Source organism: Lissotriton vulgaris, chromosome 10 (genome assembly GCF_964263255.1).
Source record: "Lissotriton vulgaris chromosome 10, aLisVul1.2, whole genome shotgun sequence".
NCBI classification, from domain to species: Eukaryota; Metazoa; Chordata; class Amphibia; order Caudata; family Salamandridae; genus Lissotriton; species Lissotriton vulgaris.
The window spans coordinates 41,027,075-41,042,439 of record NC_141698.1 but is presented as its reverse complement, the minus strand read 5'-3'; the positions used below and the strand labels follow the sequence as shown (position 1 = coordinate 41,042,439).

Sequence of the window (15,365 nt, the reverse complement as noted above, 5' to 3'; positions counted from 1 at the left end):
CTAGGTACATTGTTTCTACCTGCAGTATATTTTTTTCTCACTTTTATTAGAAATTCTGGTATGAGTTAGAGAAACGTGAGTAAGGTGGGGATTTGTGTACCACGTCCTGAAGAAGGTGTTTTTTGCACCGAAACATGTCGGCGCACACAGAGAGGAGGTAACGCACATTGCCAGCGTAGTAACCTCCCGCCTTTTATTTTAACAGCACCAGCCCGGGGCCTTATTAAATATTCTTTAGTCACCCCACGAGCCCAGTTCTTTTTAACCTTCACTATTTTCTAAACCCCACTATACACTCACACATTAAAACACCCTCATCCACACCACGCATAGTCTATCAAGTGCTCCCGCGTACCCGTAGGTCGCAGCACGCCGTGCACCGTAGAGGGGTACGATGACCCCGATGATGAAGCATGACACCAAGGGGCCTGTTGGTGTGTGAGGGGACCTAAAAACAAGAAAGGTGTTCCCCACTGTGGAGGACACACCTAAAACTCAAGGAGTGGATTCTAATTGTTTATTTACATATGCCTAGGGAGAACGAATCCATTCTGATTTCCTTTCTCTCTCTCCCCCCTCTGTTTGTTAATTATGCATAGGGAACCAATCCACATTTATATTTTACAAAGCAATAGAGCTCAAAAGTGGTTTCCAAAATTATTTGTTCATAGTTACTAAGCCTTCACATCGCTTTGTTTTAACAAGATTGAGACTAAGAATTGTGCATCATTTGGTTGCTTACCCTCAGGGTCGGACTGGCTACCGAGCTGGGGGCTGATTTCGCTGATTGGAACCTGCGTGTGCTGAAAGAAATTAGTTTTGCTGTGTTTATTTCGAAGCACACACAGGTCTCCATCAACAAAATTAGACCCTACCGCAGTGACATCAGCCCCCAGCTCGGCAGCATGCCAAAACGCACGGTAGCCAGTCCAGCCCTGCTTACCCTGTTATGAAATCGCGACCAACGTCCACATACACCTGAGATGAGCGATCCAAACAGAGCACTATGCACTTTTTGTTACTATGTAATTTTTATCTGCATTTTAGATTTTTGTTAAAGCCCCTGTTTAAAAAATATAATGTGAACACAACCCATGCTGCTGTGAAACTACTTGTTACGTTAAATTACCCAGAGATATGTTTTTATGTTAGGCTATACATTCAAAAAGCAATGTTTGTGAGAAAAGCACTGGTTCGATTAATTGGTTTTATGTGTAATTAACCGGATCTTCTATGTACTGTTGAATGTTGTTTCTCTCTTTTTGAATGTCTATTTTTTTATTGTTATGCTTTTCTGGTTGTTGTACATACCGAATAAAGCTTGCTGAACTGAACTGAAATAAGTACAAGAGACTTAAGCCCGAATTTTACTTAGAGGCTGGCTATTGCTTTGACCTCCATCCAGGCAAAGTCCACAGAAAGGCATGGAAAAGGGCCACTGAAAATATATGATGCTGTGTAGTTCTGGGGAAGCAAACATTGCACACATCGCATGCCTATGCTCAGTCCTAATAATCAACATGGCATCCGGACCTTGAGGCAGGTGGAGGTCACAAGTCTAAAAGCAATAGACTCTATTTTGACTGCTGGTTTACAACATTCCTAAGGTTTGCAGAAAAAATATTGGTTGCCAATGATGTCTATAGCACAAAAAATCGGACACATTATTTCTCTGCATTCTTCACTTTCTTAGTCTGTACTGTTGTCTGACGTCAAAGGACTTGATACATGGGTTATTCAAAATTGATGCAGCACGTGGAACTTTAATTTGTTGTTATGTTATATGATTGGTGTTTACACTCAGACTGTATTTTTCCAACAAACCGATATGTATGATCTTGCACCTTTGTCTGATTGCCAAAATAATCAGAAATATAGTTTATTAAACAATTTCACATTCTAAATTGCTGTCTCCCTCTATTTTATATTTTATATACTTACATCTTTACAGACTAATTTGAAATCGACATTTTAGTTTTTACTGTTTTTATTTTTTTAATAACGTTTTGTTCTTAATGTTTTTATTGACTGTATAATGAAATTGACTATGACTATGCCCTCATCACATCATAATTTCTTTATATAAACAGTCTCAGCATCTAATCCAGATTTTCCAAAGAGCCCCTTTGACCTCCTTGTTCCTCAAGCTGTAGATGAATGGGTTCAGCATTGGAGTCACTACAGTGTATATAACACTGATTGTTTTGCCATATTCTAAGGAGTATTTTGAGGATGGCTGGAGGTACATGAAGATAATTGCACCGTAGAACAATGCAACAGCAGTAAGGTGTGATGTGCAGGTGCAGAATGCTTTGCCCCTCCCCTTTGATGACTGAATCTTAAGTACAGTGGATATGATTCTGATGTATGATATCAGAATGAATATCATGGGCCCCATGATGAAGAAGGAGCCCTCAGTAAAATTGATCATCTCAATTGCAAAAGTGTTAGAGCATGAAAGCTTCAGCAGAGGTAGGACATCACAGAAGAAATGATGGATGACATTGGAGCTGCAGAAAGATAACCTAGCAATGATAACTGTATTCATCACTGAATGTAAGCAAACTATCACCCAAGACCCAGACACCAGAAGGGCACACAATCTCCAGCTCATGATGGTTGTATAGTGCATTGGGTCGCAGATTGCTAGGTAGCGGTCAAATGCCATCAGCGCAAGGAGGAAGCCGTCCATAACTCCAGCACAGAAGAAGAAATACATCTGGGTGATACAGCCATAGAATGAAATGGTCTTTCGGCCAGAAAAGAGATTAAACAGCAGTTTGGGCACTGTAGCTGTGGTCAAGCAGAGGTCCACCATCGATAGACTGCAGAGAAAGAAATACATAGGGGTGTGCAACTGATGACTTCTGATAATCACTGAGATGATGGCAACATTTCCAGTCAGGGTGGTAAAATACATGATGAAGAAGAGCACAGAGAGGAATCTATCATGCTTGGGATTACTCGACAGTCCGAGAAGAATGAAGATAGCCACAAGGGTTTGATTATCCATCTCTGCTGAGTCAACCTGCCTGTAACAAGAGACCAGAAGAGACATCAGTAATATGCTGTGATAGAAAGGCAGCAAATATAAAAAATGCTGAGCTCCTTGACTCAACTAAAGAAATACAATATTGATGGTCACTACAATAGCCTGCTGAATTACACAAAAGCTGCCATCTTTGGCCAAGTCCTATGTTCATGGGTGGTGCATGCCAAGACAGGGGGTGAGGAAGAATCTGCTATATTGGTACAAATAGCTTTTCAGAGTGTAAATAGAGGCTGGCAGTGCTAGTTAGGGTATTTGGTGGTGTTATTTTCAGATACTATTTGGGAACTTCTGTAATTTAACAAGTACAAGTGAAGTCAGACTAATTGGACGAGCATCTAAATAGTAATCTAATAAAAGGATCCACGGGGCCAGATCTACTGTTATGGCAGGGTCCTCAACCTTTCTGTGAGCCATTAGCAAACGTTGTGCTCCAGGCAAAATGGTTAGTGACATCTAAACCACAATGTAACATGTCTGCATCGGAGTGCTAGAAAAGTATTAAGTATCAGGTAACAGTGCTTTCAAGGGATTTCATTTAGATATATTTAACTTAATTTATCTGAAACAAATTATGAGAACCTAAGTTAGTGGCTTCAGGAATATGAATTTCTGAAATTAATTATTGAACTCAAAAAAGAATATATCAAACAAACTGCGGGTGTATACTGTTTGTATACATTTATATAATTAAATAGTAAGTGCCCATTTTTTACAATTATTTACAGAATAGAAGTTATCATTGAACATACAGTGAATAATTTCTATGTAACAATTTATGGAAAAATGGGTTAAGTATGTCGACATTTTGGTCTTGTGTTACAAAGCATCTAGAAGACCATCTTCAGGACCCAAAATTTCGTATGTAGACTGAAGACCCGTAAGATCAAATCGGCTAAGGACTTTTAGACAATTAGTCCTTATGGATAATGGATGCCTCAGAGGAATTTGTGCCACCAATGTGCCAAGCATGTGGCTTTTATAGTGATGGTGCCGTTAACTTATGGCCAGTTGTAACCTTTACTTCAATAGGTCTTCCCAGTGATGTATTTAAATTGCACATGGAGATCTGGGTAGATTAGTAGCCATTTTTTATTAGGCGAATCAACACTTGTGTTGTCGAAGATTTGTAACACCGTCGTCAATCAGAGTCTTGACTGAAGCAAGACGCTTCATAAAATATTGTGGCAATAAACACATTATGCTGAAATAATGCACCTGTATTTGCCCCAATCAACATTATTTTGCAGGGCATTTACTGGCACAGTGTTCATTTAAGGCACAGTATATTACCCAGTAACGGCGAGCAAAATCAGTTTGGGTCTAAAACCTGTTATGGCGAAGAATTTGGGTTTACCCTGGGAAATTTCAAAAGTGATGGCAAATTCTAAATTTCAAAGAACGTTATGTCCGGAAAACTGGACAATACTAGAATAATTAACAGGCTTCTCTGCTTGATTTCTGACTGCTCTCCATGCAGCTTGTTGGGGCATTACGTTTGAAAGCCATTGGAAGATGACATTCTCAAGACTGATGTTTATACATGAAGATAGTCTCTCTGGGCCCGATTCACAGAACTAACTTAAGACAAAATCCTAAACTTACTACTTTTGGTATTCACAGAAGTTAGGATTTTGTCTTAAGTTTGACTTAAGACAGACTTAAGTTAGGATTTTGTCTTAAATCTGTCTTAAGTCTGTCTTAAGACAAACTTAAGACAAACTTAAGACAAAATCCTAACTTCTGTGAATACCAAAAGTTGTAAGATTAGGATTTTGTCTTAAATTAGTTCTGTGAATCGGGCCCAGAGTGTTTAGCCCTGCAGCAGTTGTGTATTCTTTAATCTCAGGATGTTGTTTGCTTGCACAATGAAGAGAGTATAGTGCTGTTGTGCAACTTGTGCCATCAGTATGGTCTTAATTTCTTCTACCGAGGATGGCAGCCCCAAACTGCATTTATTTTCACTCCACCTAATGCTCTGTGTCCCTTCTACTCTCACCATTTCAGCCTCCCTGGCCAACATCTCAGTGTAAAACTCGCTTTTCTGAAGACTTGGACACCATGCAGAAACAAATGGGGGAATTATGCTTCTTCGTTTGTTATGCTCTATTGAAAAGCGCCCTGGCACCTCTGTGTTGTAATATCTGTGCTATTATAAACCCATAAATAAATAAATTACAAGATTTGTGAAGTCTGTTGCAGTCTGACATAAGTTGAGAAAAAAAAACTGCAAGTGGAATCTTGAGTACAAATGGCAATCTAAATTCCTGAATATTGAAAAAAATCTTCCCCTTACTGTGGATGCAGCCCTGATATCAATGTTATTAAGATCGGAATCTACATAGTGGGAACCGTAAAATAATGTTTTACTTTTAAAGAATCGAAAAAATAGAATTATATTTTAAGAAAATGAATTTTATCTTTTTTCATCTAAAAATGCAAAATGTATATGTATACTTTATGGTTGTGACAAACCAAATAAAGTTAATTTTTGACCTCCACCATTTCTGTTTTACAGTTACTCACGCTCATGTGCCTTTGGCTCAAGCTGAGAAAAAAGGACAACATTAAGGGGCAAAATTGCCCCAAATTTTTCTAAAAAGAAAAAGATATGACTTGTTGCCGTAGGTTTCATAACTATCAATAATACATGGCACGTTGCCTAAATGTTTAGAGAGATAAATACTTAACACAATTTGGCAGTCAACAGGTCTTTTTATAATGTGGTATACAGTGGTGGCTGGCACAGATCGAGGGTGGCAGGGGTGTAGAAAACAAATATTTAAAAATAAACTTACGTGTCACCACATCTCTCCTCTGTCATCTCTTGCGTCAGGTCGGAACGGAAGCAGAAAGCATGCAGGCTCCCCTAAGCCAATCACGACACTGCTATTAGCTGTGTAGTGATTGGCCTGAGTGCCATGGTACAACGCTCAGACAGGGACTATTGGCCTGTGCATGTTCTCCACACTGAACATGCTAAGTGCACACAACTGCTTGGCCAGTCCAAGACGGCCGGCCAAACTGTCATGCGTTCTTACAAAGTGCCCACCAATTCTCCATTTGAGCCCAGCCCTGCCCCGCAGCGTGACTCAGCAGGGAAAAATACAATTATAATAACATTGAATTCGAATCACTTTCTTTTTCCTTTTTTTACACTACTTTAAATCAGTGTGGCGACTCTCCTCCGACTTAGTCATGCTAATTGAGGCAAAAATAAATGCTCTCTGCATGAACTGGCACATTAATAAAGCCTGACTTATTTCCTTTCTTTTAGCTTGTTTTAAATGTTTTGTCCTGCAGCAAGCATTTTGTTATTTATTTGTCACCACTTAACCCTTTCGCTGCTAGGCCTCCTCTACACCTCCCCATGCATTATTTTCTTTCAACATCATGTGGATTTTAAAGGTTCCCCTGGATGGGACACAGAAATGAGCCAAAATACAGTTACATTTAGGGTTTTTGGGGAAAAATGGGGAAAAAGTACTGCAGAAGAAAGCGTGCATTTTTATCCCTGCAAATGATATCAACAAAGGATTTGTGGTGCTGAAATCACCATCTTCCCAGTTTCAGGGGCATGCAGACTTTTGTCCGAAAACCCAAAATGTGTACAGTTTTGGCATTTTACTGGGGCATAGCCTATTTTTGCTACTTTTGTGCTTTAAGCCTCCTTCCAGTTAGTGAAGTTTGAAGTTTATTTTATTTGCATATTTAATTAAAAGCATTGCAATTCATATGACAAAGTTCTTAAAACCATCATTGTTTAAAACCATTAAAATAAATCAAGAAATAGAAAATCCCTTACAGTTTAAAAAGAGAATTCAGTAAAACTGGTTGAAACACACTTTTTTACATTAACTGCTGGAAAGTACTGATCCCCGTATTAATTTGCTCTCGTCCTGTTCAACCATATACTGTGTATACCACGTGCACTCTACTTACACAAAGTTTTCCCCCTGGTGCTAGATGGACATGTTTAATAAGACGTCATTAGGTCCTATTGTCCATCTGCTAATCGCCCTGGCTCTATAGCATTTTCCATAATTTTTGGCATTCTCTGTTCGGCCACCGTCAGAAATTTCACAAATCTGCAATTTAGTTTGATGTTTGATGGATTCAGGCAGGCGAGCACCGCTTGCCTTCTGGTGAAAATCCCTTTTTGCTTGAGTTGGTCTTTAAGGAGCAGTTGTCGTGCTTGGCACAGCTCTTCACATAAACAGATTACGTGAAGGATGTCACCATTGTTGGAGTTACGTAGCCTGCAGGACTCTTTTCTGTCTTTCCTCAACCATGGTGGTAAGTGCCCTGTATATGGACGAATCCCTAGTCTGTGCTTTAGAATGTTCATTGTTGTGTCTTTAGGGTAACCCTGGTTGAAGTATATTTGTGGAGTTAATGATTTATAGGAATTTAGGGTCACCCATGCATGAGATCTTTTTGAGAATAATGCCTTATCCTCAAATAGGGAGAGTGATTTTACATTTTTCCAAACTAGTTTTTGAAATTGCTGTGCCCAAGTTGTATGTCCCAAAGCTCTGAGAGTTTAGTAACTTCCAAGGCTAGCTGGAGGTAATTTATTGCCTCAGATACGTCCCTGTGTTGTATGTCGCGCCATAGCAGAGAGTTTAGTGTATTTGTAGTGGCGCTTCTTAGTTTGTGCCAACAGATGATATATGCCCGTACCTGGCTAAGTCTTGTTTTTGCAGGCCAAACTCCAGTCTTATTTGAGCCGGAGATGTATAAGGCGGGAGGGCAAACATTGTTCTATAGGCTTTATCCTGTGTATTATCCAGGTCTTTAGAATCTCTTCCCCGCATTGCCTCACTACCATAGGTAATCGAGGGTAGCAGTTTGGCCTGAATTACATTACAAAAACGGGGTCATAGTCGGACCCATCAGTTGGGTTGCCAGGTTTTTCATCGCCATGGCCTCTCCTTCTTATTTCCTAATTCTGGTGTATAAAAGAACCTTCTTTATCCAATGTGACTCCCAGATATGTATACTCACAAGCTGGATCAATTTTTTTTTGTGCCACCAAGAGACCAGATCTTCCGTTGTTTTTTGTTGTTGTTTATTGACATTGTGCGTGTCTTGCTGAGGATTATTTGTAAGTTATTTTCCGTGGGGTATTTCTGCATTTCAGTCAGTAGTCGTTGAAGTCCAATGTAGGTATGACTGAGTAGCACTACGTCGTCTTCATACATAAGGTTGGTCAAGGTTTTCCTCCTACCCTCGGTAAGTGGGAGTTGCAGGCATGGAGCACTTTTGGTAAGTCCGCCATAAAAAGATTGAACAAGTTTGGCGCAAGCACACAATCCTATAGTAGTTGGTACTTTTGAGGACAGGTGAGTGCCACTTCCTAGTTTCACCTGCACCCAGGTGTCCGTGTGGAGGAGCATCAGCATGTTTAGGGTCGACTGTGGTAGGCCCCATTGCGCCAGATTCCCCCATAGTCTGCCTCTCTCGATATTATCAAATGCGGTTCTGAAGTTGATGTAACACAGATGTAAAGGAATCGTAGATGATTTTACTGCATCGATTATTAAAGAGATTGAGAGAATGTTTGTTGATGTTCCAGTCATTTTTCGAAAACCTGTCTGATTCAGCATTATTATTAGGTTTGGCTCAGCTCAAAGTGTAAGCTCCTCTAGTATGGTGCCAGCAAAGTATTTAGCCTCGTTATCAATAAGGGCTACTAGGTGGTAGTTGTTTGGATCAGCCTTGTCTCCTTTTTTGTAAATTGGAACAATCATTGAATCCCTCCAGGATTCAGGAATTCAGTTTAATGACCTGATTTCCAAGAATAAAGGTTGCATGATGTCTGCCCACTCCTTGTTTTTTGCTTTATAGAACGGTGATGGATTAAACCCAGATCTTTTGACTGGGTGTGAGTGTTTGATTGATTCAGATGCTCCGTCCATCAACACCCCCTTTTGTACCGCTTTTGGCCGCCATAAGTATGGCAGGGTATGCTCAGACGTGAGTCCCTTGCTCACTTTACCACTGGATTCAAGCAAGCCGGGCTGAAGACGGCTGGAATGCCAGAAACCAGTCCTTGGAAGCTTGTTTCCGGTCCAGGGAAGACATGGCTTGGCAGTTCGGGCTGGACTGTTCCCATGAGGCACAGGGTCTGACTGATTTGCATATAGCCATGCCTGAACTGGGGTGGCAGAGTGGGCTATAGAACGGTGATGGATTAAACCCAGATCTTTTGACTGGGTGTGAGTGTTTGATTGATTCAGATGCTCCGTCCATCACCACCCACTTTTTTACCGCTTTTGGCCGCCATAAGTGTGGCAGGGGGGTATGCTCAGACGTGAGTCCCTTGCTCACTTTGCCACTGGATTCAAGCAAGCCGGGCTGAAGACGGCTGGAATGCCAGAAACCGGTCCTCGGAAGCTTGTTTCGGTCCAGGGAAGACATGGCTTGGCAGTTCGGGCTGGACTGTTCCCATGAGGCACAGGGTCAGACTGATTTGCATATAGCCATGTCTGAACTGGGGTGGCAGAGTGGGCTTAAGAACGGTGATGGATTAAACCCAGATCTTTTGACTGGGTGTGAGTGTTTGATTGATTCAGATGCTCCGTCCATCACTACCCCCTTTTGTACCGCTTTTGGCCGCCATAAGTGTGGCAGGGTATGCTCAGACGTGAGTCCCTTGCTCACTTTGCCACTGGATTCAAGGAAGCCGGGCTGAAGACGGCTGGAATGCCAGAAACCGGTCCTCGGAAGCTTGTTTCCGTTCCAGGGAAGACATGGCTTGGCAGTTCGGGCTGGACTGTTCCCATGAGGCACACGGTCAGACTGATTTGCATATAGCCATGTCTGAACTGGGGTGGCAGAGTGGGCTAAAGAACGGTGATGGATTAAACCCAGACCTTTTGACTGGGTGTGAGTGTTTGATTGATTCAGATGCTCCGTCCATCACCACCCCCTTTTGTACCGCTTTTGGCCGCCATAAGTGTGGCATGGTATGCTCAGACGTGAGTCCCTTGCTCACTTTGCCACTGGATTCAAGCAAGCCGGGCTGAAGACGGCTGGAATGCCAGAAACCGGTCCTCGGAAGCTTGTTTCCGGTCCAGGGAAGACATGGCTTGGCAGTTCGGGCTGGACTGTTCCCATGAGACACAGGGTCAGACTGATTTGCATATAGCCATGTCTGAACTGGGGTGGCAGAGTGGGCTAAAGAACGGTGATGGATTAAACCCAGACCTTTTGACTGGGTGTGAGTGTTTGATTGATTCAGATGCTCCGTCCATCACCACCCCCTTTTGTACCGCTTTTGGCCGCCATAAGTGTGGCAGGGTATGCTCAGACGTGAGTCCCTTGCTCACTTTGCCACTGGATTCAAGCAAGCCGGGCTGAAGACGGCTGGAATGCCAGAAACCGGTCCTCGGAAGCTTGTTTCCGGTCCAGGCAAGACATGGCTTGGCAGTTCGGGCTGGACTGTTCCCATGAGACACAGGGTCAGACTGATTTGCATATAGCCATGTCTGAACTGGGGTGGCAGAGTGGGCTAAAGAACGGTGATGGATTAAACCCAGATCTTTTGACTGGGTGTGAGTGTTTGATTGATTCAGATGTACAGTCCATCACCACCCCCTTTTGTACCGCTTTGCTTTATAAAGGGCAGGTGGAATGCCATTTGGTCCTGGGAGCCTTCTTTCCTGCCTTTAGCTATCTGTTTTTTAATTAAATCTTACTACTGGCTCCTCAATTTCTCTGAAAGATTGATATTTATGCCTAAATAGGCCTGTTCCCATATCTCTGGCATGCACGTTTCCCGATTTCTCTCTGGAATCCTGCTAGTCCCCATTTGGACTCCTAGATGTTCTGTGTGGTCATTGAAATGGCTGGAGAGATATTTTATCCAGATCTCTTCAGAGATGTGAGACCCAATTTCTTTGTGTTGCAGATGCATGATCCCAGTTACTGTTTCCCAAAAGCGGGCACTGTTGTTACAGTTAATGTCTTATAGGAGTTTAGCCCAAATTTCGTTTTCACCATCTCTCTTGATGTTCCATTTTAGTAGGTTGAGCGCTGCCCTTTGGTGTTTCAAAAATACTTGTAAGCTGATGTTTCCAGGGGCTTTTCTCAACTTGCGTAGAGTCGAGTTTACTGATCTTTTAAGTTTCCTTAATTGTACTCTCTGTTCTTTCTTTAAATTGTTTTTGCTACCCTCTTTGCGAAGGTTGTCTTTTGAGAGGGAAGTAGCTGCAAGCTTTTTTAGCAGTATAGCAGTAAAGTGAGCCCAATAAGTAATGTGGCCGGCTGTAGTCGATGCTTGGATATCAAAAAGTTGAAGTGCAGCTTCGGCCTGGAGGTTCCTATTGGCAATCGGTCATTTAATCCTTTTTTGATTCAAGGAGTGGATCGGCCCCATAGTTGCATCTGGCCTAATTAAGGTTGGCATATTTGCTTTTATATGAAATTCCTGGGGGCGATGATCCCTGTCATCCATATCGCCCATTCAGAACTCAAGTATGTGAGGGAACAGCGCAAGGCTTGCGAAGGTGTAGTCCAGAATGGAGCTTGTTATGGTTGAGTAAAAGGAATTAACTGGTGAAGAGTCTCCGGAAATCTTCCAATCAGTGCCTGAAGGTTTCGGTGTTCTAGGTCATTGAGAAAGTGACTATTGTGACATTTTTTCCTGTCTAATAGGGCGCTTTGTGGTGGTATATTGTAAATTCTGTTTAGAGCCAATAAGATCTTGATTTAGGTCCTCTGTCAGACGGAAGAGTGGATATTCCATCTGGGTGACGTACTCGGCCAGTTGATTATTGATTTTGGTTGAATCTTTCGCTTTATTTTTTGGATGTACATATGAATTGATTATGCAGACCTCCACTTCTTTTTCCTCAAGGACAATACTTAATTTAACTGTTAGTGTTGTATTTGAGATTGAGTACATAAGGGTCACTGACGCTATTGTTGTAGTGGAGACATAGGTAGCCAATCCACCTGAGTGATGGCCAAACCTGCTGGTCCTTGAGGCTGGTGTGGCAAAACATGTGTAGCCCTTGTTGTGCTTTGGGTCCTTGAGCCAGGCTTCTTGGAGCATTATTATGTCAAAAAGGGAGACATAGTGCAGAAAATCCGGGTCATCTATTTTTGTAGTTAATCCGTTAATGTTCCACGAGCATAGCCCTAGGATTGGTTCCCTTCCCCTACTACAAACACTATCTTGTAAGTAGCGTCAATCTTCCTCGGGGCGTATGATGATGGTACGAGACAGCGCTTCCCTTGTTGAGCCTTGATAGGACTCTACTGCTGCCTTCGACCATAAATCTGGTCAATCTCAATGGCTACTAGTGCTCCTTTTTGGTGAGCTTCGCAGTGCGCCTCTAAGTATACTGGTAGAGTATGCCTGATGTGTCTTTGTTGCTGAGCTCGTCATGCTCAGAAATGGTAGAGGGTAGGCTGGTTTTTGAAAGGGGGCAATGCTGAAGCCCCAATTGTTAAAAAGCTCCTGCTCAGCTAAAATTGAGTCTGTAATGTTGCTTGAGGTCCAAGTTGTCCTAGTTGCCTTCGAGCTTTGGGGAGTAACAGCAGGTAAACATTCTACAGAAACTAAATCCTTTGAACTTATTCCCTCTGGCTTTGTGATAGATTTCATTAGTCTGAGGATGTTGCCACGATTTAGCATGTCCTGTTGTCCCTTTGGCCAATATTCGGGATAGAAAACCACAACCTCTGTTGTCTGACGTCTTTTTTCTGGTATTTGTTGTTTCACTGGCCCACTTAGTGTTAAAAATGGGTATGAAAGCCATAATGAATCCTTAAAAGTTAAACACTTCTGAAAAGTAGACAACATTCTGAATTAAGCAAGGGGTTATTTGTGTAGATCCTTCAAAGTTTTTGTATCGAACTTTACAGCTGGAAATAAGAAAAATTGAAAAAAACAACCATTTGAGCCAATGTTTTCACCTGCAACTTCTTCTAAGTATGACAGATTTTTTTCAAGCAATATACTGTTACATCCGCTTGAACCTTTTGGTTGTTGGGATATACATGACTTCAATATAGTTCCTCCCTGAGCACTCAAAATGTAAATGACAAGCACAATAGTAACAGAGTCTCTTATTGTACTTGTTCCACTTTATTTCTTGTTCAGGTACTCAGCATCCGATGTTCAAGAATACAGTTTCAATGAGTAAACAGCTTCCAAAATGTTGATATGCGGCAAAACAATAGTCTACACCTAACACATGTTTTGTTTCACACATTTACTTCTTCAGGGCTGTAATTCCAAATAAAAGATGTTACCATCAATACTCCTAACTCATAGCACATAGGGGTGTATAGCCTTGTCTGTTATAAAGCCTACAATGCAGAAAGTAATTACCAGTGGACGAGATTAATTCAAGTATTCTATCCATAAACTTTTTGAAATGCCCTAAGTACTATGAATATGCATAGAGATTCATCACATGCCCGAAACAGAGCCTCCTCACTGGAAGGTATGAGAAATTTGGCATACAGAGGACGGATTCACTTAGGTTGGGTCTCAAATTCCTCTGATTAAGGCTCAAGCTTGAATGGAGTTATGTTTTCTAAGAGTCAGATTATTGAAAATGCAGCCAAAGTAGTGTGTAAGCACAAGGGAATCCTCAATATGGGCACATGACCAGTAGCCAACAAGTATCATAAAGAAAAGCTGATGGGAATTTTTGAAATAATGTTAAAGAGAACTTGAATCTTCGGATAAGTAAAGAGATTGGGAATGTACAATATGCCCAGAGCAATAAGCACATAGGCCTTTGTGGAAATGCTGCTCGGGCATACCGATTGCTACATGGTGCCTTTCCTCTAATGAAACTTGGGTCGGGTTTAACTGAAAAGGTTACTGAGGCTCTCCACCCGGGCAGAAAATATACAGCCACTCAGCACCAGTTTATTAGTGTCCTGGTTGGAAAACTCTGCTCCGCTTGTGTTTGTGGATTTTTGACAATACCACGTTCCACGAAGAATGTGGAGTTACCAAAAACTCCACGCTCCGCAACGGAGCAGAGGTTTTTTTTTGCACGTTCAAAATGCGTTTTTGCAGGAGCGTCTTACGGGGATGCCTGCGTTCGCCGACGAGATTTCCTAGTGGTACGCGAGCGCCATAAGATTTGGTAGCCGGCCGCACGGTCCCGCGAGAGTGTGCGATCCCGAACATGTCATTCGGACGAGCCATCGGACTTACAGGAGAAGTTCCGTGAAGATCGCAATGTTGAACATGCAGAACTTGCACGCTTGAGAAGAATATCTATTGAGCAGCATAAAACCTTCTCAAAATGATGCTTTGGATGAAAAAAAACTCAGATTGACATTTAGGTGTACTTTTTTGAGCAAGGAGTTCTTTTTCTTTTGTTACTTTTTTAACAGGAAGGAAGTGTCCAACTTCCTGTTCCTATCCAGCAGGCTCCTCCCAGTGCTTTGCCTATATCCTGTTCACTTTTCATTTGGATTTGGAGCTGGAAGGATCACTCTTTGTGTCGGCTGCAGCATATATCATATTGGATTTGAGGGCTTTTGGATTTCAGATTTTACAAGTAAGTTGGAAAATTAGTGTTGTTTTTTTGATTGGGGCATTGCATCTACATTTTTTTGTACTTTTCATTGTTTTTTATTTATTTATTGTTGTGACTTGTGGGTGGCCTGTAGTTTCAGTAGGGACCTAGTTGTTTTACTTTGTATGTAATTGTTTCTAATAGTTTTCTTTTATGAAGGAAACATGTTGCAAAGTTCACTACATTTTCTCCAACTTTTGCAATCAATTTACAATATTTATTTCATTCACTAGCCCAGTAATCTGCCAATAGGCCTATCAGTCAGTAGGCCTAGAGCTACTCTTCAACTTGTGCCAATGTGTAATACTGACATCTGAAGAAGATGGCCCCAAAGAAAGGTACCAGGTCCTCCAGTACTAAGAAAGTTGCCAGTGAGAAGAAGAAGGAAGTGCCACTTACCACTACTGGAGTGACAACCAAGATCTTTTTTGGGAAAGCTGGGTGCAGCACCCCCGCATCAGTGGACCCACCCCACCAATCTAGGCCCCAGCCTGTGTCTGTCGCAGAGACAGCCAGTCTCATCATGACAACACCAACGAGCAGCGATGTTGACCTTGACTTATCGTTATCACAAATGTTATCACAAATTAGTACCCAATTGGGTACCCAATTGGGCATCTCCCCTGAGCAGGCCAGGACGAACAGTGGGCAGTGGAAAGTGGATGAGGGGTAAAGAAGTGAAGTCCATGGAGGCCCAGACTGACTGGGCCTCGCTGGGTGCATTTTCGGCATCAGACCCCCTGACTCTGCAAACCCGGCCT

At 42.0% G+C, this 15,365-nt stretch overlaps 1 protein-coding gene across 1 annotated transcript; it reads right to left on the bottom strand.

Annotated features, from left to right (window-relative positions):
- Positions 1-2,092: 2,092 nt before the first annotated feature.
- Positions 2,093-3,013, bottom strand: LOC147684490 (olfactory receptor 1E16-like). Its single transcript, XM_086939657.1, has one exon. It carries the CDS (start codon positions 3,011-3,013, stop codon positions 2,093-2,095), a length of 921 nt encoding a protein of 306 aa, XP_086795783.1.
- Positions 3,014-15,365: the final 12,352 nt, after the last annotated feature.